General features: G+C 42.6%; 3 protein-coding genes across 3 annotated transcripts in view; 2 read left to right on the top strand and 1 right to left on the bottom strand.

Annotated features, from left to right (window-relative positions):
* TSPAN4 (tetraspanin 4) overlaps positions 1–13,118 on the bottom strand; it is a 940,765-nt gene extending 927,647 nt beyond the window's left edge. Inside the window, exons 1-2 of the mRNA XM_042459276.1 lie at positions 13,102–13,118; positions 12,031–12,222 (exon numbers count right to left, since the gene is read on the bottom strand). Coding sequence (XP_042315210.1) covers positions 12,031–12,222; positions 13,102–13,118 — 209 coding nt within the window. The remainder of the gene's footprint in view (positions 1–12,030; positions 12,223–13,101) is intronic.
* The window catches only part of SLC25A22 (solute carrier family 25 member 22), a 723,963-nt gene that overhangs the window by 224,463 nt on the left and 474,309 nt on the right, over positions 1–25,191 (top strand). The window lies entirely within an intron of this gene.
* Positions 12,375–24,800, top strand: POLR2L (RNA polymerase II, I and III subunit L). The gene is made up of 3 exons (XM_042466409.1): positions 12,375–12,504; positions 14,597–14,698; positions 24,041–24,800. The coding sequence occupies exons 2-3, from the start codon at positions 14,604–14,606 to the stop codon at positions 24,147–24,149; spliced, it is 204 nt and encodes a 67-aa protein (XP_042322343.1). The 5' UTR covers positions 12,375–12,504; positions 14,597–14,603; the 3' UTR covers positions 24,150–24,800.

Raw genomic sequence — 25,191 nt, 5'->3', positions numbered from 1 at the left:
TCCAGATTTCTATTCAGTTGAGTTTAGGAAGGGAAATCAGAAGGAGTTTTTATAGTTAAGTGGACACATGGAATGTGAGCTGCAAGCTGGCAAGGTAAAAACATCTTGTGCTCTTTGGCACCTGATGCATGATAGTAGGAGTCAGTTTACTTCCACCAGTTCTGTTTGTACACCTGTAAGCAAACAGTTTACAAGCGGGCCATGAGTGCACTGCGTATATAGTTAAATAAATCCATAGTGTTGCCTCTCAATTTACACCATTAGAAAAGAAGAGTGAACAATACTGTCTTACAGCCCAATTCTATAACTGCCAACTTGGAACTACCTAACCTTCTGTATACTCAATGAAACTGAATTTCCATTTAGTGTGTTTAGGACTGCAGCCTTGAGTGATGTCTCCCGTTTTGAGAACGGATGTCTCCCTTTTTTATACTACCTTCAAATAGCATTGCAGGACAATGGCGCGTTACAGACCGCCAGATTGCGGCAGTCTGCTGCCACCGTTGCTTGCACCGTCCAGGAGCCGCAGCCTTTAAACAGCGCAGCTCCCGGACGCTGCCGAGAAGGAGCGCGGAAATCGCACTCCTTCTCAGCCCCCGGAAGACGCGCTGCAAGGTGCAAGGGGCGCATTTGCGGCGTCATTTCCGGGGCGACACGTGCGGATGCAATGCGTCCAGCACGTAAAGATGGGGGCGCCCATGTGTATAGGGTGCCGCCATCTTTACGCCCCCGTTACGTGCTAGGGGTGAGGCCGGTATGGACTCTAGGTCCTCGGCCAACCCCTAGCACGTGACGGGGGCGTATTAAAGGCCCGTCTATAACGCGCCAATATTTGCTTTAAAGAGAGGTACAGGTTTGACACATGTCACAGTTCAAAATTTAAGTTTGTGAAAACTTCAAAAAGAAATAACATTAATTTCTACAAGAACACAACAGTTGCTTCTAGGCTCTGAGCCAATTCCATGTCCCCTGTTCACATCATAAGATAATCACTCTCCTGAAAAGGCTAAGAAAAGGACCTTCTATCTTCATTAGCTCCAAAAGTCATAAAAATAATCTTTCAGCTATCTCAAAAACCCATTGACTATATTAGGAGCGTGTACTCCTCTACAGTTCATGTTGAGGCTGGAGTTTCACCACATCAGGTCAATAATCCATGTTTTCAAAAAATAGTCACGAAAGACGCATTAACATAAGCTGTGCATTAAGGCACAATTATTTATACACAGGGCAGTAATGGCTTGTCTTAGTTCTCGTGAAATTCTATTTTCAGAAAAACTAGCATTCGAAAGATATATAATACTAATAGACATAGCAACAAGGATAACCAAGGAACACATTCTTTTTCTGATGCCAATACAGATTGTACAACAATAAGAAATACACTGGTCAACAAGTTTAGCTAGCAACAATATAGAATAACATGGCACTGCAAGAGTTCTGTTTTCCAGGCATATTTTTTATCTGCAAACACCAGAAGTCTGTTTTGCATATAACTTTCCACAGGACTGGAATTCAGAGAAATCCCACTTAAGTCAGTAGAATACACAAGTAATTTGGAATCTGAAAAGGAATTTCTTTGTCAGGTGAAAGAACCACTGCACCTGAAATTCTCTTTCATAAACAAGAATGTAAAGATGTGGATGTCATGATCTGCCTTGCTTTGATGGCCCAAGGATTTTTTAACCCCTTCTTGTTTTTTGTTTTGTTTAGTTTTTTCTAAAGCCAACCTCAACTGCTTTAGATTCTGACAAGGATAGTCACTAACAATACATCATTGCTAGGAAAATCTATTTCCCTCTCCAGTTAGTGTGAGTATTGCAATTTTGCTGAGTGGAAACAAGGAGGTCAGGGTGGGGCAGAGTGGTATATGATACCATTTTGGTGGTGGTATGTGCTTTCAAGTTGTTTCTAACTTATGCTGACCCTAACATAAACCTATAATAGGGTTTTCTTGGCAAGTTATTCCAAGGTGGTTTGCTATTGCCTTCCTGCTGAGAGTGTGTGACTTGCCCAAGGTCACCAAGTGGGTTTCATAGCCAAGGTTGGATTTGAACCCTGGTCTCCAGAGTTGTAGTCCAACACTCAAGCCACTATGCGAGGCTGGCTCTATATGAAGTCTGCTAATTAAAAAGTCTGGGCCTTGGAGCTTGAGCACCCTGGATTCACTACACTATACTAATGGTATACCATGGTGGCATCAAATAACAGCAGTGCCACACAGACAGCCGAATGGTGCCAAGCACAACATTAAACCTTTCCAAACTGCTGGGGCCTAGTTATGCTTAACTCTGATGCTAGTCATCTATCCAGCTATATCTCAAGACCTGAGCTTGGAAAAGGATTCTTTTTTATTCTCTCTCTCTTTTTGTCTTCTGATAACTAGCAGAATTCCTCAGACCATCCTGGCTGAGGGATTCTGGGATTTGGTGCTGAAAAAAAGTTTCCCATGCTTTACTCCACATATATCAGTGTATTTGCATTTTGAGTGGATGTGGCCGCTCTCTTCCTCTCTCCATCCCAGAGGAAATCTGATAGCAAAGATGAATCTGTGCCCAAGCGTTTTTTGCAGGAACACAACAAACACCACCCTGATGAGAAGGAGTTTCTTGCCTTGCTTTATTCCAACTCCTTAAAAAAACAGTGAGATGAGAAATCTTTATTCCTAGACATTTGCCCTAGGTGCTGCAGGACCTTTTTATCAATACAATAGCCCAACATTAACTAGACCGACTAGACATAAGGAAATGAATCAAGACTTGTGTGTGCAAGTCTTGAATGTTAATGGCTGGGTGCTTTACTTGAGAACAAACATGAATAATTGTTAGGAGGTGACCTTAAAAAGGCACTCAGGTTGAATATGCAGCTAACTTTAGAATGTGCAACTAATGCACCCACTGGGAAGGAGGGATCAAAATTTTTACCCAGCTCATTTACACAATCCTGCCACTTCAAAATAGAGATAATCAGCGTTTGTATTCTAGGAGCTGCTCTAGACAGTGATCCAAAGAACTGAAGTATAGTTTGCAGAATAACCTACCCACTTTTCCAGTATGGATGTCAACCTTCAACTTTAAAAAAAGGGAGGGGGAGCCTCCTTCTCTCAGTTATGTCTGTAGCAGCTCCAAATGCAGAAAACTGCATAATCAGCATCATGGAAGGAAAGACATTACAGTGGGCCCTTGGTATCCAGTAAGGTTTGGCTCCAACAAAATCTATGAAGGCTCAAGTCTCATTATACACAGTGGCATATTAAAATGGTGTCCCTTACAGAAAATGGCAAAATCAAACTTTGCTTTTTAGAATTTTATTTTATTGAATATTTTCATACCATACACGAATGAATTGGTGGATGCAGAGTTCATGGATACTGAGTGCTGAGTGCACTGACCAAGGCATCCTTTCCTAAATTTCTGGGATTAAAAGCACAAAGGCAGGGCAAATTTGGGGACTTGTCTGAAAGTGTTTGTTTTCACTTGTAAAGCTCTGACCAGCATCGGTGTCAGGAACCTAGCCAGAATTTGAGATGTTCCCCCATGCATATCCCATCATCCTGAGAGGCTAGGTTGGTGAGTACATGAGAGAGGACTTTCACTGGAGCATCACCTTAGCTGCAGAAATCCCTCCCAAGCAAAGTCAGGGTGGCTCCATCCCTCCCAGATATCAGGCAGGTGAGCAAAACTACACTATTATATCTTGCATTTGAAGTTTTTAAAGTATTTTATTTCACATCCCTTTGGAGGGCCTGGTGAACAAAAAAGAAAAGAAAAATATTAATAAATAATGTTAATAAATACATGTAATTTCAACATCATCTGACAAGAAAGGTTTGACAGTTATGAAGGAGACATGCAGAAACCATGGGAGATCTCTGTCTCTCCAACCATTTTATTCCCTTTATATTCAGGTTTTACCATACTTGATCAAAACTTGACAGAGTTTGGGAGAGGACAAAGAAAATGAAGGTGAACACCAGCTCTGGCCCATGTGAATAACTAGCCAATACTGCTTTTAAAGGAGCTCCATGCAGTGTTCTAAATAGCTACATTCCTGGCTTGCAAAGAGTCCAGACAGAAAAGTGTTTGTAAAATTGAGAACTGCAGGCTTCCTCTCATTAACATACGTATATACATAGGCTTCTACAAATCGCTTCACTGAGCTGATATACAATCCTAGTGTTGTCTACTCAGAAGCAAATATCTTGAAGTTCTGTGGATTTACTCAAACATAATTGTGTATGGGCAACTTTCATGTACAACATATAACATTTAACATTGTTTTAACAAATCAGATCAACGGATAAATTGGGCTAGACAGGATGGTGTTTACATGTCTTTCTTTACTTCAGCTTCTGTTCCTTCAGTAAATTTCAGCAAACTACTGAACATCAGCAGTACTCCTCACACATCTTCCTTTTAACTTCTCTTATTTTCCCCCTGGTTTGTTCCTAATGCATACTTCATGCTGAGATAAACATTGCAGCTATCCTATGAATAAGGGATTACAAAAAGGCTGTATTTTAGAAAACAAGAAAAGCCTCAGTACCTAACTCTTTCTGTTCAGGACAATAGAAATAGCTACTGAAATCTACAGCCAGGTGCACTGTCATTTTAATGCCGACTTGTCTTTGAATTCTTAAACGATTTTTGCCTTTGCCAATAGAAACTAAGCCTGACCCAACAGCAAAAGACAGTCAAGTGCAGAGGCAGTCTCTGCGATGAAAGAACAGGGACAAAAATGAAGCAATGCTGTGATCCAGTCAATAGTGGCCAAACATATTACTGCTCAGTTTACAATCCCAGTCAAGGCATTAGTTTTGTCAAGAAAGTTGGTGCTGAAAAAAATATTGTTAAAACATGAGTGATATGTATACTTCCCTCCATACAACCAAAGAAAAAGATTATTAAGTGGTCTTCCAACCCCAGCAATTCTCAAATAGTCTGGAAAAAATATTTAAGAACTGCTGACTTAGAGTTTTGTTATTTGCGGAAACTTCAAAATAATCCACAATATCAGTGTTTGGAAACCAGAGGAAGAGCATTTCATCTTCTGGCACATTTTGCTTCTGTCCCAAATCTTGCCATTCTTCAACAAATGGCTTTTAAAGGGAAGACACCAGTGTGAAACAGCAAAATTAGATATTTTTTTTGTTACGGGTTTTTAGAATTGAATAGAGCATGGCATAGGGGTATGAACCCAGAGCCTATGGCTCTGGGTTCGATTCCCACCTTGGTCATTAATAATAATAATAATAATAATAATTTATTTATATACCGCTTTTCCAAAAGATCAAAGCGGTTTACATAGAGTTTAAAACCAATTACAAAACACATCATAAAACAGATAAAACCAAGAGCACTAAATACAATATATAAATCTAAAAACAATCAATCAATCAATAGGGTGAGGTAAAGAGTCAATGGGATCAGAGTACATGACTTCATTTTCCAGGGGGGAAGCCCACTGGGTAGCTTTGGGCAAGTCACACTTTCTCAGCCCCAAGGGAAGCAATGACAAACCCGCCCTGAAGAAACTTGCCAAGAAAACCCCATGCTTTAGGATCACCATAAGGTGGAAATGACTTGAAAGCACACAACAACAAAAGGAGCAATGGTTTCTTGTACCACTACAGGAAGTGGACATTAACATAACAAAACTGCAATACTATCATGGTCCCAATTGCTTATCTTAATCCTCACAGAGAACCACAGGACATGCTCCAAAAGTGGTAACAGCTTCTTTGTAGTGCATTCGCTGTCCCTTACCAGCTGACCTTATCCTCTTTTCCAAAAGTCATTCAGTTCACAGTGGCCACATAGCATGCTATTTTGCGGTCTTTCTCCACCTGCTATCTTTAGGAGTTTGGGTTTGGGGGAATGTTTGTTTATTCCTTTGGCTTGGTACTTCTGCAAACTCTGGTGTTGCTCCAAGCCCCCTCATGCTTTTTTTGGACATGGAAGCTGTCATATGTGAAGAATGGACTCAGAAAATGAGTTTTCTGTTAGTATTCAAAGACACAGCGGTGTTAGCCTGTTACAGCATTTAAAAAGATACAGAGGAACTGTGTGGCATCTTTCAGACTAAGCAAAAGACATTTCTGGCATGAGTTTTCCAAAACTCCAATCCACTTGCATTTATCAAGGTGGACGGAAGTCCACAAAAGCATATGCTAGAAATTTATTTTTCTCAGTTACTACATGATTCTTTTGATAGTGAGTCTGGTCATGCTTACCATAGCAAACCCACAACACATCCACTGGTCCATATAAGGATGCCCTTGAGGTCCAAGTAGCAGATCCATGGAGGGCTCTTGCAGGGGCAAAGGGAGTGACAGGAGCCCTAGCATTGGAACTGCAGGGCCAGTCTGGAGAGGGGATCCAGCACAGTAAGACCATCACAGTACGTATCAAACTTTTGTAATATGTAAGACTATCATGGGTTTTGGGTGTTGCTTATTGAATACTGTTGATCCTCATTTTTCCCTTTTCTGTGCCCACATATATTTATATACCTGGTTACTAAGACAAATAAATGTTCATGTATTTGACTAGTCCACAAAAACTTACGCGGCAACAGATGAGTTAATATTGAAGATTTTGGTCAAACAAGCCAGACTTTTCTAGGTAAGAAAATAAGAATCCTACCAGGATCAATGATCTATCAAAACCAACTTCCTCTCTCTCAAAGTGGCCAGCTTAAAAGTCACCAGATATTGTTACTACTATAGAAAAAGAAGGTGCAGGTATATCTTATTTAACAAAGTCTATTTGTTCCTGGGCATTACTTCTTTAAAAGAAAATTTTGTACTACAGGCAGAAATGACATAGAATGATAGGGGGAAATTCCTACATCACAAAAAAGAAGAGCAGTTCAACATGTTTCAGCAAGTCTTTTATTCAAAATTAACAATATGCACATGTAAAATGGAACAAATGAGTCAAGGAAGCCTTGCATAAGTAAATGGAAACATTCTGAACCTTCTAGAGAGGTGAAGACTTCTTCCAAAATGAATCCAGGGATGACCTTTTCTTCCACCAGCCTCCACTTTTCTTATGATTTCCATTTTGATGGCTAAACTTCTAGGTTGTTGTGCTTTTTTTAACATGCTGTGGGTTGCTTTCTCTTTGTCTTTCTGTTTTGTTGTTCATATATGTTCAGTAAGGGATCTGGAGGCAGCTGCTGTTTACTACATCTGGTGTAGGCAGACACATAAAGCTACAGTGAGACTGGCTAGAGAAAAATCCCAAACTTTCCCAGTTTAAGCGTTACTGAATTGTTTACCACAGACATAGTCCTGCAACACAGTGAATGAAAGGGGAAGTTGGGTGGGAATATCAAAAATTTGTAAAATGGAGCTTCTTTGTCAAAGGCTTTGTTAACTGAGGTATAATTGCATATATTCTCTTGGGGATTCCCTGTCCACCAAGGATGCATGACTAGTACAATGTCCCTTAACAGAATTGGAAAGGGGAAACAGTCAGGGTGGAAGGTCTCATATGAAAATCACTGCCTCCGATCCTGTATCTGTCCACACAAGGAATGGTGCTCACAATCTCAAGAGGGAGATGTTGAGAGAGACTCCATCCTCTTTCTCCTATGTAAGTGGCCTCCACTGCACTGGACAGAAAACTGGAGGAAGTCTTCTTTCCTGACAGACTGACAAATGAGTCATAGCAGGCATATGCAAAGTAGAATCCCATAGATCTTGTTGGTTTGCAACTCCCAGCCATCCTCACATCAGTTATTATGGCTGGGGCTGCTGGGAACTGCAGTCCAATGACATCTGGAGGATCAAATTTGGCCCACGTTAGGCTATAAGGTAGGAGTGAAGAACCTGTTGGCTTCCAGATGTTGCTGGACTGCAAATCTAATCACCCCAATCCATCACCATGGGGACTGATGGACAGTGGAGTCCAGTAACTTCTACAAGACACAGGTTTTCCACCCCTGCTCTAAGGTGAAAGGCTCTCACTCATGCTTTCATCCAAAACCTTCTTCACAATGCCTCCTAGAGACACACATCAGGCAGCAGGCAGGGAACAGCTCCCATGCAAGCTCCCAAGTTCTCTAGCTACACCAGACATTTAATGTAACAGAGACCAAAGTGGCAAACAAACTTTAGTAGATGTTTCCTAGAGCATTTGGGGCGGGGGGGGGGGGTGATTATACAGAAATATTGTTGAGCCACCACCCCCTCCATACACATAGCTCCTCTCACCCAACCTTCACTTTCAGAAAATGACTGTTGTTGTTATCCTTCAATTCTTAGGTTTTTCTTGGCAAGATTTATACAGAGAAGATTTCCTTTTGCCTTCCTCAAAGGCACCCTACATTTTGAACTAATCAACAGGCATCAACAAGCCTTCCTCTGAGGCTGAGAGAGCATGACTTGTCCAAAGTCATTCAGTGGGTTTCCATGGCTTGAGTGAAGATTCAAACCCTGATCTCCCAGGGTCCTAGTCGAACATTACTCCACTTTAATGAAGTCTACAGTTCACAAGGAGGATAGTGTGGCATAGTGGTTTGATGCTGGACTCTGGAGACCAAGGTTCCAATCCTGACTCAGCCATGAAACCCACAGGGTGACCTTGGGCAAGTCACAATCTCTCAGCCGCAAGGGAAGGCAATGGCAAACCCCCTCTGAACAAATCTTGCCAAGGAAACCCCATGATAAGTTTGCCATAAATCAGAAACAACTTGAAGATGCACAACAACAATAACAGTAAATAAGATGAGCAGTCCAAGTCTTTCCCTATTAAAGTTGTGTGCCTTTAAGTCATTTCTGACTTATGGCAAGCCTAAGGAAAGCCCATCACAGGGTTTTCTTGGCAACATTTGTTCAGGAGGTTTGTCCTTGCCTTCCAGAGGCTGTACAGACTCTATCACAGGGGTTTCTGAGGCTAAGAGTGTGTGACTTGCCTAAGGCCATCCAGTGGGTTTCCATAGCCAAGCAAGGATCCAAACCCTGGTCTCCTGAGTTATAGTTCAATGCTCAAATCACTACACCACACTGGCTCTCTTACTCAAAAGCAGCCTCCCTTGAATACAAGGGGAATTACTCCCAAAGCAAATGTCGGCATGACTGCAGCCTCAAATAAACATTTGCCGAATGCACACCACCACCAACAACAATCCCACTGGTTGAAAATATATAAAGCGCACTCATGAGACGCAACAGGAAGAGATCGAGAAACACGATAGCCTTTATTTTAGTCTTTGCCTCAAGGCACAGAAATAACTTGCTGAAGGACAGAGCCTCACAGCTTCATTTGTTTTGCTGCTTCTTTCTGTCCCCCTCTTCTCCTTCCCATGATTTACAACTCCCCCACACACCCCACACACCCAAAAATGTGGCCATTGGACACAATCCTGCAGACCTTACATGCTAATCCTGACTGAAGCAGGAACATTTTGTCCCTCTGAAGTCTGCTTACCAATAAATCTCACCGCTCTGAAAGGAGGCTCCAAAGTTGAGTCTACAGATGTGGCCAGAGATCAGTCACTGGAGGAGTCCAACTGGACACACCCATGCGCTTCGGCCAAATGGCTGGAAAAGTCCTGCTATGTCCCCAGAGGGAACAAGGAGACGTTACACTCCACCAATGAGTCCTAGAAACACAAGCTGCATATCTTTCCTCCCACATGTCTATTTTCCCTAGTGGGCCATTCACCCAGGGTGACAGGAAATCCTCCTTTTCCAAGACATCTCCCCCATTTCCACTTTCTGTTCAGGAGGAATTCCAACATCCCCTCCATTTTGCACATGGCTAAGAAGCATGGATTTACATTTCTATGAGTGTTTTGAGCTTTGATGTGGTCATGTCCTCCCTTTTTCTTAAATGCCCCACATTTTGTGGTGCTTTGTCCTCTGTGGTTAGGACATCTGCTCAACCTGCATTCATTCCACTTCCAAAAACACAGAGAATTATTATTATTCTCCTGTACTTGGGCATATCATTTTACGGAGCTGACCTCCACAGAATCCTACAAGAGCTGGAAGGCACCCCCAAAGGTCATCCAGTCCAACCTGCCCTTCTGCCATGCAGGAATACAGAGAATCCCAGAGCTGGAAAGGACCCCCCCCCCCCAGGGCCATTCACTCTAACCCTCTTTCTGCCATGCAGGAATGCATAGGGTCCAGGATGTGGGCATACCATTTTAGGAAGCTGACCCAGTCCCCATCTGAGATTTCCATTGGTTGAGAATGGGCCACTCTGCGTCTCCTAAAAACGATCAACCTCACAAAACTGTTGGGCACATTATTTAAAAGGGCAAACAACCCTATACTCCCTGTTGTAGTGTACCTTCAAGTCATCCTAAGGTGAACCTATCTTGGGTTTTTTTGGCAAGGTTGGTTCAGAGGAGGTTTGGTCTTTGCTTTCCCCCTGAGGCTGTGATGGGTTTTCCTTGGGGGTTGCCATATGTCCAAAATGACTTGAAGGCACACAACAACAACTTTAATAGACAAAAACTTGGACTGCTTATCTTATTTACTGTTATTGTTGTTGTGCATCTTCAAGTCATTTTTGACTTATGGCAAACTTATCATGGGGGTTCTTGGCAAGGTTTGTTCAGAGGGGGTTTGCCATTGCCTTCCCCTGAGGCTGAGAGAGTGTCACCCTATTGCTTTCCATGGCTGAGTCAGGATTTGAACCCTGGTCTCCAGAATCACACTCCAACGCTCAAAGCAAAGAATGGAGCCAAACCTCTCCAAAAATGTGCCCAGGTTTTGGATTGTCTGATGTGTTCAGAGGGTGAGCCCAAAGGGCTTAAGGCAGATGGGCTTCGCCTGTTTAGAGAAGGATCCGAAGACTGGGCTGCTGATTTCTCTCCAACGCCTCCCTTGAGGATCGCCCTCCAAACACACCAAAAGGGATCAGGCTCCGAAACCTGTGGGGAGAAGGAGGCAGGGATGGAGGGAGCAGCCCAAAGGAGGACAAAAATTGGAGGACACTCCAGAAAGAAAGAAGACATGCCCAAACCAAAGCTCAAAACACTCATATAAATTGGCAAATCTCAGTCCTGCTCCAAATGGAGGACGTTCTGGGATTCTTCCTGGGCAGAAGGTGGGAATGAAGGGCATGTCCTGGAAAAGGAGGACGCCTCACCCTAGGATGCCCCTCGCCCACATCCTGGACCCTATGCATTCCTGCATGGCAGGAGGAAGGTTAGACGGAATGGCCCTTTCAGCTCTGGGGGTCTCTGTATTCCTGCAACATGGCAGAAGGGAGGGTTGGGCTGGATGGCCTTTGGGGTCCCTTCCAGCTCTTGGGGGATTCTGTGGGGCAAGTTTTGGCGTGACAGCAACCACTGGATCCAAACTGGGGAAAGCAGGGAGGGAAGGATTGGGATAAAGAAGAAAGGAAGGAAGGAAGGAAGACATTCAATGGGGGCTAACAGCCTGCTTCTCCTCCTCAAAATGGAAACCTATCCATCGACAGAGCATCGAACTGAGATTCTTGACTTTGGAGACCTGGGTTCGAATCCTGCGCTCAGCCCTGGAAGCAGCCACACTCTCTCAGCCTCTCTGGACAAATCCCCGCTTCAAGAACACGACTTGAAGGCAAACAACAACAAAAACCACCACAATAACAGCAAAGCCCTACCCCAAAATCCAGGGGGACCTTTTTGTGGATGATGGGTGTTAGCATCCTCAGGACAGAGAGGCTCCTTTTTCTCCCCCAACCTCCGCGCAGCACCTTTTCCTTCCAAAGCTGTATCACTTTGTTTAAATATATTTAATTGTATTATGTCATCCCCACTTTCTTTCTTTCATTCATTCTGCCTGGGCCCCTTCCCAGAGCAACTAGGGACGAGGGAAAGAAACTTCTCCCCTGCCCAAAATAATCATCATCATAATCATCATAACAATAAAGCCCACCAGTTGCTCACTTTCCAGCCCACCAAGCAGACCCCAGCCTTGGAGAGAAGCACAAATTGCAAAGGGAAAGCCCCTCTCCATGCAATGAAACTCCAGAGTTGCAAGCGCCGCGTGCAAAGCAAGCAAGCAAGCAGCAGCGCTTTCCTAACCTGAGAGGCTGCTTCCAAGGAACCGCCTGCCGCCAGGGTTCTTCTGCAGCGCGCGCGCTCTGCCTCGCGCTCACACAGCCCAGCTGCCTGCCACTCAAGGAGGCACGAGGATAGCAAAAGCCTTTTTTTCCCCGGGACGCCCAACTCTTTTGAGCCAACCCCCTTGCCGTAGACTTTGGGATGTACCACTCTCTAGTTTAAAAAACCACCCACACACCCCGAAAGGAAGAACAAGAGTTTCTCATCGCGTGAAGACTTCTCGTCGTTGCCTCCTAAACAATCGGCAAGATCCGGAAGGGAGACAATTCTTGCTTTCTTTATACATCCCCCCCTATTTTGGGGTTAGAGTGGTAGAGCCCGGAGGGGAGGGGGAGAGGGAAAGAGAGGGGGCGTGGCGTATGCAAAGCGTGGAACGTTGGCGGCGGCATTGTTCGAAAGGCTTGAGAGTTCGGTTCGGAAGGTTCCACAGCGAAGGTATGCAAAGGTAGCCCGCGTGGCGTAGTGGTTAGAGCGTTGGGCTAGGACTCTGGGGAGCCGGGTTCGAATTCCGGTCTCGGTCGTGTTAATCCACGGGGGGGGCCTTAAGGGAGCCACACTCTCTCAGCCTCGTCAGAGGAAGGCAAGGGCAACCCTGAATTTTCTCTCTGAAGAAAATGTTCATCTCAAAGCCATAGGGGTTTTTGAGTGCTGGACTCTATGACTCTGGAGACCAGGGTTGGCATCCCTGCTCAGCCATAGAAACCCCAGTGGGCGACCTTGGGGCAAGTCACACTCTCTCAGCCTCCTCAGAGGAAGGCAGTGGCAAACCTCCTCTGAACACAAACTTCCTGTCGCAGGGTTTTCTGAGGCTGAGAGTGTGTGACTTGGACAGATTCACCCAGCGGGTTTCCTAGACTGAGTGGGATTTGAGCTCTGGTCTCCAGAGTTGTAGTCCAATGCGCAAACCATGACACTACACTGGCTCCTATGTTAGCGCCTCTTAGTTTTTGAAAAGCAAGAGCTTTGTGGCACCTCAAAAGATCAAGAGATTTGCCACCAAATTCTTCTGTGTGACAGAAAAATGAAGCTAACCTGCTAGAATTTGCCATCTTTTGTGAAATGTAGCCAGTGGGGCGTAGTGGTTTGAGTGTTGGACTACAGCTCTGGAGACCAGGGTTTGATTCCCAGCTCAGCCATGAAACCCATGGAGTCACTCTCTCTCATGGCAACCCCCCTCTGAACAAATCTTGCCAAGGAAACCAGATGATAAGATCGCTTTAGTCAGAAGTGACTTGAAGGCACACACTCGCACACAGGTTAATGTGCAAAGAGTGAGAACCCATGTTGTTGTACAGTGGACCCTACTGGGCTTTGGTTCTTGGATATCAAAATCCTTGGATGCTCAAATCCCATTAAATACAGTGGCATGGTAAAATGGTGTGTCCCTTATGTAAAATGGCAATGAGTACTCTTAAAGAATGCTGCGTGTTTCATAATTTTAGTAATACTCACAGACATCCTGGTGGTATAAGTTATCGTTTTACAACCCAGCCCAAAGTAAACAAAACTACTGAACTTCCATTGAAATCTGAACTCTCCTAAAAGGGTGAGATGTTTTATCAGTATTTTGAACATCTGTCATTAAGCCAGTGCCTTCGGTGATTTTATTTGTAATGCGACCTCATCTCGGTTATCGACAACAGTCCTGTGGCACCTTAAGACAAACAAATTTATAATGGAATAAGCTTTTGTGAACTAGCCCACATCGTCTGGGGCATGAAGTATTATTCAGAATTTCAGTTATAGCTACAGTTGGAGAATACAGGTAATTGGACACTTAAATGCTGGAAGAAGTACTGACCACGACAGTGGCTGTTCACAAAATAGTTGCTGACACAAACATCTTGGCACTAGGTAAGCCCATTAACAAATGTAGGCTAGCATCTTTTGTGGCACCACACAACACAATACTTCCGCATGTGGAAATAAGCTACAGTTGGCCATTCAATAACCTGGAGTAACAGTTAAAGAGACATTTTTCCCCACTGACATTCCATAGCTGATGGAGATCAGGGGAAATTGGAAAAGTTCTTGGCTGTGTGTGGATACATCTGAAGAACTAGACCAAGTCTACAAAAGCTTATGCTAAAACATCTTTCGCACAGTTAGTATCAAAGGGGCTGCCCAATCCCTTTGCCTACTGATAACCCAGAGTAACACAGTTGTGCTTCTGAATTCCTCTGAAATGAAGATGACATAAATACTTACCTTTGGGTGCTTGGTAAACTAAATTCTAAATTTCTTTGTTGTTGTTAGCCTTCAAGTCATTTCCATCTTATGTCAACCCTGAGTCAACCCTATCACAGGGCTATTGTTGGCAAGAATTGGCCTGAGGAGGTTTCCCTTTGCTTTCCCCTGAGGCTGAGAGAGTGTGACTTGCCCAAAATCACCCAGTGAGTTTCATGGATGAGCTGGGAATCAGACCCTGGTCTCCAGGGTCCTAGTCCAATGCTCAAACCACTATGCCATGCTGGATCTCTTGATTTTTATGTGCTATTTAATCTTCCTGTTTTTATTGTTTCCTTAGGTGTAAAATGATTATTCCTGTGAGATGCTTCACTTGTGGCAAAATAGTTGGAAACAAATGGGAAGCATATCTTGGCCTTCTGCAAGCAGAATATACTGAAGGGTAGGAACCGTTCCTTTCTTACTCTTGCATTTTCATAGTTGTTTCATAGTTGTTTTCTTAAGTATCCATTAACATTTTTGCTGCAGGGAAAGCCAAAGGCTCATTCCTGAAAAGGTATGTACTTTTATCCTGCACTCGTTTTTGTTTGTTAATATGTGGTGTTTTAGTTTTAATCCTATCTTTTGAGACCAGTGTTAAGTGCAAAACAGCTTAGAAAATTATATAAATTACAAAACTATCAACATAACACCATCCATGAGAAAAGATACAGTTCAAGAAATGCATTGCACACCCACCTCTAAATCACCATGTGATTAAAACAACAGGAGGCAAGAATGTCAGATATCTCTTTGGAATAAAAAGATTGTGTTTTCCATCTAAAAACACATTGCTTGATTAGTCTTTTGAGACATAGATCTACAGTAAGGGTGTAGTTATTGATAAAGTCTCTGTCATCATCACGGCCTTTCTAGAACAATAGTTCCCAACACTGGGTTCCCAGATCATAGAGCTGGAAGAGCCGACAAGGGACATCCACTCCAATCCCTTACCGTGCAGCACTGCTGACAGATGACCATCAAGCCTTATTGTACTTAAATTCCCAGAAGCCCCAGCCAGCATATTCAGGAATTCTGGGAGTTGTAGAATCAGGGGATCCAAGATTGGAAACCAAGATTTGTGAGGTAGTTATAACTGAAACAGTGCCTCGGTTGCCATATTCTACATATAGCTTATTCAGGAGAAAGCATTCTTTTACCTTGCATCAGGTTTATATAGAGATTTTAAATAAATATTTATATAACACTCCTAAGTCAAAGGAAACCAAGAAGAAAATACGGTACAGAGACCCATAGAAATAATGAGGTGTACAAATTTAATTCATTTATTTTCCCATATTATTCAATTTGCAGTTCGTAGGATGACAGAGAGATTTTTTTTATCTCAAGCCCCGTACAGACAGGCCAAAATAAAGCTGCTTCGGGTCACTTTGGAGGTATCCTGTTTAAATGATGCATGCGTCCTAAGAGGCTGGAAGCCACGCCAAAGCCACACTCTAATCCTAAGGACTTGAGCATGGCTTTGGCACGGCTTCCGGACTCCTAGGACGCATGTATCATTTAAACAGCAAATCTCCAATGTGACCCGATGCAGCTTTATTTTGGCCTGTCTGTATGGGCCCTCAGTCTCTCATTGCTGAACTTCAGGTGCCTTTTCACAATTGAGACATACAGACAAAAGTGAAATGTAAATATCAAACAAAGTTAGAGTATTGTAAGAACAGTTAGACTCTAATGTGTATTCCCGTTTCCACATTTTCCCTAGCCTTTGTAGTTGATGTAGTAATGTTGTTGGGTGTCTTCAAGTCATTTCTGATTTATGGCAACCCTAAGGCAACCCTAGGATGGAGTTTTCTGGAGTTGAGAGTGTGTGACTTGCCCAAGGTCACCCAGTGGATTTTCATGGCTTTGTTGATTTTTAACTGCAGATACAGAATTGGGGTTTATGAATCTAAATTGAGAGATGAAGCGGTATTTTAGTATTAGTTGTATGAAAAAATGTACCTGGATGCATGCATGTTTTTGACATAAATCTGATACTAGTTTATTGTATGATTATTATTATTATTTTACATTAACCAAGTGGGCAGACAAATACATGTTCGAGTTCTTCCTAGCAGCAAAACTGACTGCGTTAGCTAACTGCCTTGTGACAATTTTTAGGGTAGATTCATATGTCAGGTATTGTTAAAATCATTTGTAGCAAAAAAAAAAGTGGGGTAGGTAAACTGAATAATCTGCTTGTCTGTGTATGCAGAGCTTCTGCAGCATTTGGAAATACTGCTTCTCACATAGATTGAGTTTCTTCAGACTACTATTTAGAATATTTGAGGAGGAGAAACTATTCAGCAGTACCTTCGTTTCTGCTTAAGAGCCTACGTGAGCTATATATGTACCTCCTGTGAGGTTTTAAAAACTGGACCTGTTGAAAATCAGTGTTTGAGGATTTTATTTTTAAACCTGTTTCATTGTTAAACCTTTTTTGCCATTTTTGTGGAGATGAATAGTGCAGTGGTATGTGGACTCAGAAGTAAGCTTCTTGGATTTCTATGGAATTTACTCCTATGCAAGTATATATAGGATTACAACCTGTGAAATATATATTTGGAAAATTAATAAAAAATGAGCTGTTCTTACAACCTTTAACATATATAAAACCATTTGAATGACCTGTGAGGTCATACATACTGTTTGGGAATCGAGTTCTTATGCTAGAGTCCTCTTAGTCAAGAGGCACTATCATACATTCATCATCTCACTATTTCTGTTTTATAATTTTGGCTACTTGATCTATAAGAGGTTCACATCTCAGACTGAATGTTAATTATTTTAGACTCATCATGAACATTGAAACCTACTCTCCCCATGTCTACCATTGTGGAAGAGATCATGAGCAGAATTTTCAGATGTGGAATGTATTCTTTTCTTATGTGTCAAAGTAGACTTTAATAAACTTTGGAAAATCTTGCCTTATTTTAAATGTCATCTGCTCGAACAGGCCAGCAACCCAGCGATATGAATTCTATCTAATTAATCCCAGCTGAAATCCAGGGGACAGAAACTAATGGAATTCTGACCCAAAAGGTCAGGGCTGAGGCCAGAGAAGCTGCTTGTCTCAGCTAGAGGGTGAATATCAAGGCCTGATCTTGGAAATGATTGTGTCCTTATGAGAAAATCTCCAAAACCATCACTCAACCTAACTGTTATAGATCAGGGGAAATGCAACCCACAGAACTACTTTTGTGGTTCCCAGGGGCCAAAGAATTTTTTTTAAAATCTTTCAAAAATATTTTTGTCCAAGAGTGTCCCCCATGGGATATAAGAGACAGTTTTGACACATTTCCCTTCCCAAGGCCCTTTTAGATAGAAAGAATGTCCTTTCCCAACTTCTTATTGAGAAAAAAAAAGAAAATTCTTCAGGCTAAAATGGCCCCCAGCAGTCCAAAGACATGGTGATATTGGCCACCCATGCGCCTCACAGGAGAGAGCCAGCATGGCGTAGTGCTCTGAATGTTGGACTGTGATTCTGGAAATCAGGGTTCAAGTCTGTGCTCAAGCATAAAAACTCACTGGATGACTTTGGGCAAGTCACACACTCGCAAATTCAGAGGATGGCAATGGCAAACCCCTTCTGAAGAAATTTGCCAAGAAGACCCTATGAAAACATCTTGGGGTCACTACAAGTCGTAAATGACTTGGAGGCACACAACAACAACAACAACAAGTTCCTCATAGTGCAAAAAAACTTCAGTTTTTTTATGGGGTATAGCCTTCCCATATCCCCTGGGAAGCCAATGCAGCATCCTTTGTTGTTGTTTACAGTCACGTCAACATCAACCTATGGTGATCCTATGAATTATAGACCCCCAAGATCCTGGGTCATCAGCTTCGCTACCCAGATCTTGCAGAGTCATGACTGTAGCTTTCTTGGTTGAATCGATCTATTTGCAGTTCAGTCTCCCTCTTTTCCTGCTACTTTCCACTTTACCATGCATTAATTGCAGGGCTCGGCAACCTACGGCCCGTGGGCCACATGCGGCCCGCCAAGCTGTTGCGACTGGCCCCTGCTCGGTCCTGTTGCCGATTGCCGCCGCCAAAGGCCCCGCGGGGCCTTTGGCCTCTCGCGGAAGTGCACAGGGACTTTGGCGGTGGGCAAGGGGGGGCAAAGGCCCCGAGTGCAGCCGCGTGGGGAGAAGGAAAGAGGAAGGAAGGAGGAGGAGGAGGAGGAAGAAGAAGAGGAGCAGAAGCAGGAGGAGAATGGTGATGATGATATTGATATGAGCCAGCTTCAGAGGCACGGCCAATGTAAGTTGCTGTGATTTTTACAAACTCATGCGCAGTGAAGAAAAACCACAGTCCCTTGACCAAGTACACACTTCTGAGAAGTACATTTGAACCCGAGGGCAAATCACTTCTTGTGAGACCACCTTGACATGTTAAATATGCATAGCCATGTGAACCCATGTTCAGTGTGAAACCCAAAGAGTTTGGTTATGCAATAAGCCTCTGAAATGTGCAAGAGATTGCCATGTTAAGTAAAGCCATGTTCAATGCCCAAATGTGCTGTTTGGAATGGGGGAGGGGGGGTTGGCCAGAAAGGGAAGTATATTTCTGCCATCTGTCTAGGAGTAATGCCCAAACGTCCTCCATTTTGATCACGTCTAAGAAACATGCATTTATATTCACATTTTTTAAAAATCATCAAATTTTTCGCATGTCCTCCATTTTTTAAAAATGTTGTCCTACATTTGAAAATGTTGTCCTATATTATTTAAATACCTTAATATTTACTTTTTGGCCCCCCCCCCCCCCCAGTTGTCTTGGGGAAACCAACCAGGCCCCCGGCTCAAAAAGGTTGCCTACCCCTGATTAATTGTCATAACTGATCACATCATCACATGATATGTCCAAAATCATTTTAGTCACTTCACTTCTTTAGTCTTCACTTCTAATGAGAGTTCAGACTTGATTTGTTCTAAAGCCTGTTTGTCTTTTAGTTCCTCCATAGGTGCCTTTTTAAGTCTTATTCTTCTTCTGATTTCTTGACTATGGTATCAGTTTTGGTTAATGACTGAGCCAAGGTATAGGAAATCTTGAACTATTTCAGTGTCTTCCATACTTACTTTAAAGTTATGTAACTTTAGTCATTATTTAACATTTAGTCATTTTTTTCTTAATGTTCAGCTATAACCCTGCTTTTGCACATTCTTCCTTAACTTTCATCAGTAGCCGTTCCAACTTTATTTTCTGTGAGTAATATGGTGTCATCTGCATATCTTAAACTTATTAATATTCCTTCCCCCAGTTTTTACACCTGCTTCCTCCGAGTCAAATCCTGCTTTCCATCTGATATGTTATACATATAAATTAAACAGGCTGATAAAATGCAGCCTTGTTTGATACTTCATCAATCAGCCGCCATCATTTTTCTCCATATTGTGTCCTGACGTTGGTCTGTTGCCCACAGTATAGGTTACGTATCAGGACCGTCAGATGTTATGGCACTCCCATTTCTTTTAGAGCATAACTTTATTTCTCATGATCTACACAGTGAAACATTTTGCAGTAATCTATAAAGTACAGGTTGATTTTCTCCTGAAAGCCTTTGGTACATTCCATTGTTCAGTGCGTTTTCACTATGATCCCTAGTGGCCCTTCTTTTTCTGAACCCAGCTTACACAGCTGGTATTTCTCACTCCACACATTCATGATCTTGTAGATCACGAGCATTGAGAAAATAATGAAATAGTCCAATACTTACTACTATCCCTGACCTCCTTTCAAATCTGTGGGCTATTCTTTTGTTTTCCATATTTGTTGGCAACCTCCTAGTTCCTACCATTGCTCACCCCTACTCCAGAGTGACCAAGAAGCAGACCGCAGTCTGACATAGAAACGTAAGAGCAAAATCCAAGAGCAAGCAGTAAATTTAGACCCATCTCATTTGTGTCTGATTTTACTCCATATATATATATATATATATATATGGATAACCCTGAACCATAGGGTCAGAGTATTGTGCTTGGAGACAACGCTAACATAGGAGGAAATTCTCTCCCTATTACATATACAGTAAAAGGTTCAGGAACAGATACAATCAACTGTACTTTTGGATGCACATATTCATTATAAATTAAGCACTTTAGTAGCTGGGCACATATACCAAACTTGAATTATTATTATTATTATTATTATTATTATTTTAAAAAAACAATTTCACTAAAAGTCAACATGTATTTCAGAGAAAGAAGTCATGCCAGATTAATCTGATCTCTTTTTTTGATAAAATTACCAGCTTGATAGATGAAGGTAATGCCATAGATATAGTATATCTTGATTTCAGTAAGGCCTTTGACAAAGTTCCCCATGACATTCTTGCAAACAAGCTGGTAAAATGTGGGCTAGACAAAGTAAATGTTACATGGATTGACTGGCCAAACCCAAAGGGTGCTCAACAATGTCTCCTTTTCATCCTGGAGAGAAGTGACCAGTGGGGTCCCACAGGGCTCTGTTCTGGGCCCAGTGCTGTTCAACTTCTTTACCAGTGACTTGGATGACAGAATTTGGGGCATACTTATCAAATTTGCAGATGACACCAAACTAGGAGAAGTAGCTAATACTGTACCCCAGAAGACAGAATCAAAATTCAAAATGACCTGAATAGACTAGAAAGCTGGGCCAAAGCTAACAAAATTAAATTCAATATGGAGAAATGTAAGGTACTGCACTTAGGGTGGAAAAACAAAATGCATAGATATAGGATGTGTGACACCTGGCTGAATGAAACTACATGTGAAAGGGATCTAGGAGTCCAAGTAGACCACAAGTTGAACACGAGTCAACAGTGCGATGAGGCAGCTAAAAAGCCCAATGCGATTTTAGGCTGCATCAATAGAAGTATAGTGTCTAGATCAAGAGAAGTAATAGTGCCACTCTATTCTGCTTTGTTCAGGCCCCAATTGGAATATTGCGTCAAGTTCTGGGCACCACAATTCAAAAAGGATGTGGAGAAACTGAAGCGTGTTCAAAGGGGGGCGACTAAAATGATGAAGGGTCTTGAAACCATGCCCTATGAGGAAAGACTCAAGGAGCTGGGGATGTTTAGTCTGGAGAAGAGAAGGTTAAGAGGTGATATGATAGCCCTGTTTAAATACTTGAAGGGATGTTATATTGAGGAGGGAGCAAGCTTGTTTTCTGCTGCTCCAGAGAATAGGACCCAGAGCAATGGATGTAAACAGCAGGAAAAGAGATTCCACCTCAACATTAGGAGGAACTTCCTAACAGTAAGGGCTGTTCGAAAGTGGAACAAATTCCCTCGGAGTGTAGTGGAGTCTCTTTCCTTGGAGGTATTTAAGCAGAGGCTGGATGGCCATCTGTCGGGGATGCTTTGACTGAGAGTTCCTATATGGCAGGGGTTGGACTGGATGGCCCTTGTGGTGTCTTCCAACTCTGTGATTCTATATTTTGTCATTGTAGTTATCAACTACACTCGTCCCCCGGGTTACGAAATTAATTCGTTCCGCCGCCATTTTCGTAACCCGGAAGTCTTTCGCAAGCCGAATTGCCATAGGCGCTAATGGGGAAAAGCCGCGATTCCGTGCAAAATGGCGCCGAAAAGCACCAAAACTTTTTTCGCAAGCCGGAAAAACCTTCGTAACCCGGAATTATTTTGTATTATTTTTTTTTCGTAACCCGGAAATTTCGTAACGCGGCGCATTCGTATCCCGGGGTAAGAGTGTACTTTCTTTTCTTTGCTTTACTTCTAGATTCCTGATAAGTTATGTTCTTTCCTGCTATTGTGCATACAGTATTTAGTGCTAATTCATCCTGACCTTTTGAATTTGGTATTTGTTCCCATTGTTCTACAGCAACTACCCCGAATTAAAATGTCTTATGATTTTCTTGTATTAAAGAACCAAGATCTTTATTCTGTGTTTCTGCTGTTTGTTCTGGATACTCATGCATCCTTCCAATTCTCTTTTTAGCCTTAGTTTCTGCAGTTCCGTTCTTGATTTGTATATCAGTTGCATATTCTTGTTTCATTTGCAGATTCCTTTGGTCTCTTCTCTATTTTTAGACTGCAAGCTGCTTTGGGTCAGAGATGTGTTTGTTTTATCCTCTTTTTATGTTATAAAATGAGATTATATCTATTTATTTGAAGTACTGAGTCTGGAAAGAGGCTGTAAAGTAAGCATGAAACAGAATCAGGGTTTTCAAGGATTTGGGAGGCCATCTACTCCAACCCTCTGTTATGCAGGATCTGGAGTGTACGGTTCACTTACAGCAAGGGTAAAGAACCTCTTTTAGCCCAAGGTCCAAATTCAGTTTCAGAAAAGTTCTTGGAGACAGTATTCCAGTGGTGGTGGGACTGAAGGCAAAAGGGTAGATCCAACAATATACTTTAACTAAAAACTCTTAACTGCTAGAAATCAAATCTTAGAAGAGAGTTAAGTCTAAAAATGTATGCCCAAAAATTGACCTCAGAATCCCAGGTCAACTTCTTTATGAGTCAGTATGGTGATGTCATAGCAGCTCTTTCAGATTTCCCCATGCAGTCGGGAGAGAGTTTCTTTTTCTCTTGAGCCAAGCAGAATGAGTCCTTGGTGGTTGATTGATGTTAAACAACAAGCAGAGTCCTCCTCCCGCTGGCCAAGGCACTGGCTGCTGCTGTCTGGGGAGTCAAGGGTGAAACCAAAGTTGAAACACTGAAGCAAAAAGCCTCAATTAGAATCCCTCTTGCTATATGCGCGCGCACACACACACACACACACACTGAAGGAGCCTCCCTCGACTTATCCACAGGTCATGGCATTACATCACAACCCTACCTTTGGGGTGGTAGCCCTAGGTTTGGCCCTGTACAGACGGGTGGAAAGCGCTGTCCTTGGGCCAAAATTAGGGTTTGGGAGCACACAGCAACTGCATACTCCCGAACCCTAATATGGAATCTCAAACCCTAATAAGGAATACTTGCACCATCATGGTGGCCTCCTGTCCACACAGGGGCCACCATGATGATGCAAGCACCACGTAGCGTCTAGGCATCACTGGCAGGAAGTGGCATAATGGCAGCGCCCTTTCCTGTTTGCGGCACCACAAAAAAGAAGCCGCTCTAGGCAGCTTCTTTTTTGGCAGCATGTCAGTGCTGCAGCGTGAGGCTGTTGCAGCACTGACTCAGGGCAAAGATGGGCAGCGCGGAGCTGCCCTTCAGTTGAGCCCCTTTGCCATACTGAGCACATTAGGTCAGAATCACTGCATCATTAGATTGATTCATATATTAGCCACATTAAAGAAACACCATATAAACAGAACATAGCTCCTCCCTATGCCAGGCTTCAGAAGGAAGATGGCATCTTTCTTTTCCCATAGGGAAAGCCACTGCTTTAGAGTGCTTTGTAATCTTGTTGTATTTTAAGACTTTACCACTGTCACTATCACCAGCATGTGTGTACTTTTGGGTACCACTTCATCCTCTGAGTATTTTCAGCCTCATATCCTTTTTCTTAAGGCTTCTGCTTTTCTCATGAGAGCTCTCCAGAGAAAGTAACTTTATTCATTTGGTTCTCAGGACATACCCGGGGGGGGGGGGGGGGGGGGGGGGAAAATATAGGCACCTTCCACTGAAGGTCCATATAGAGCCCTCTTCCCCTAGCATCAATTCTATGTTTCTTCTTCCTACTTTATGAACAAGACCTTGCATTTTGTCCTTGTCCATGGATAAAGTCTGGTTTAATGTGCTGCTGTCCTTTTTTTTTTAAACTCTCCTGTTTCTGTTTGTTTTTAGTGATGCTTTGGATGCTCTGGGGCTGAAGAGATACTGCTGCCGGCGAATGCTGCTTGCCCATGTTGATCTGATTGAGAAGCTCCTGAATTATGCTCCTCTGGAGAAATAAATGGCAGGAGAAATGTGTGATAATAAACTTGTACACATGTTCCCAGACTCACACATGGACCAGAGTGCTGTTAGAAATCCTAAAGCCAACCTTCTGGGGTTACAAATGCAGATTGTGTTCAGTGAAGGATTTTACTTTCTGGGCACACTGCTGCCCCAGCCACTAACCTCTTCAAATGAAATTGCTGAAAGCTGAAATCCATTTACACACAGTTGGGGACTGTAGTTTTAATTAAAAGAGGGATGGAAGTTCATCAGAATCCCATGGATTTTGAAACTGGTGAATTTTTTTAAAATTGTACTTTTAGTTACTGGCAGCTGTTTTAATCATATGTTTAAATATAGTCTGCTTATGATGTAATGATTGTCTTCCCCTCCCCCTTCTTTCTTTCCTTGTGTTGCTCCTGCTACTCAACATCTCATACAAAAAACTGGAGAAAGCTAATTGCATACTAACCTCTGAATTTCAGATTGTTCACTTTTGGCATCTGACAGTATTAAGGGGTGGGGGTGGAGGGCTGGGAATCACCTTTGCAATATTGTTCCACACTGTTGCGTGATATGACATTATCTTAAATACTGGAGATTTCAGCTGAGTGTCAAGTGCCATGGGTTGTGATGTGAAAAACTAATAATAAAAATGGAAGATGGATTTTGCTTGCTAAGAAAAATATCTGTGGGTTTTAAAAATGGGGGAAGGGGCATTATCAATCACATTGAATCTCTCATGCTCACATAGAAGAAACATCCTCAAAGCTAGCAGTGTATATTGCCAATACAATCTTCTTCCATTTCTCTCAAATGTCATATTGCAAAACTGGCAGTCCATTTGCCTGAGTTGTGGTATAAACTCCAAAAGCAGAGAGCAGCTTTAGAAATTCAGAGCAGTTGGGAGAACTGCCTTCTTGTCTGCACTTTCTAGGAATCTTTATGTCCATCAAGAGATGAGTTCCTTAAATGCTTTGTTCTTGTGCCATGTCACTCAGAACCATGTGGTGAGTAAGAGACAAAAATAAGTTCATGCTTTCAAGTAATATCTTCCT

Source organism: Sceloporus undulatus, chromosome 1 (genome assembly GCF_019175285.1).
Source record: "Sceloporus undulatus isolate JIND9_A2432 ecotype Alabama chromosome 1, SceUnd_v1.1, whole genome shotgun sequence".
NCBI lineage: Eukaryota > Metazoa > Chordata > Lepidosauria > Squamata > Phrynosomatidae > Sceloporus > Sceloporus undulatus.
Note: the sequence above shows the minus strand (reverse complement) of the source record. Positions and strands in the feature narration are given on the sequence as shown.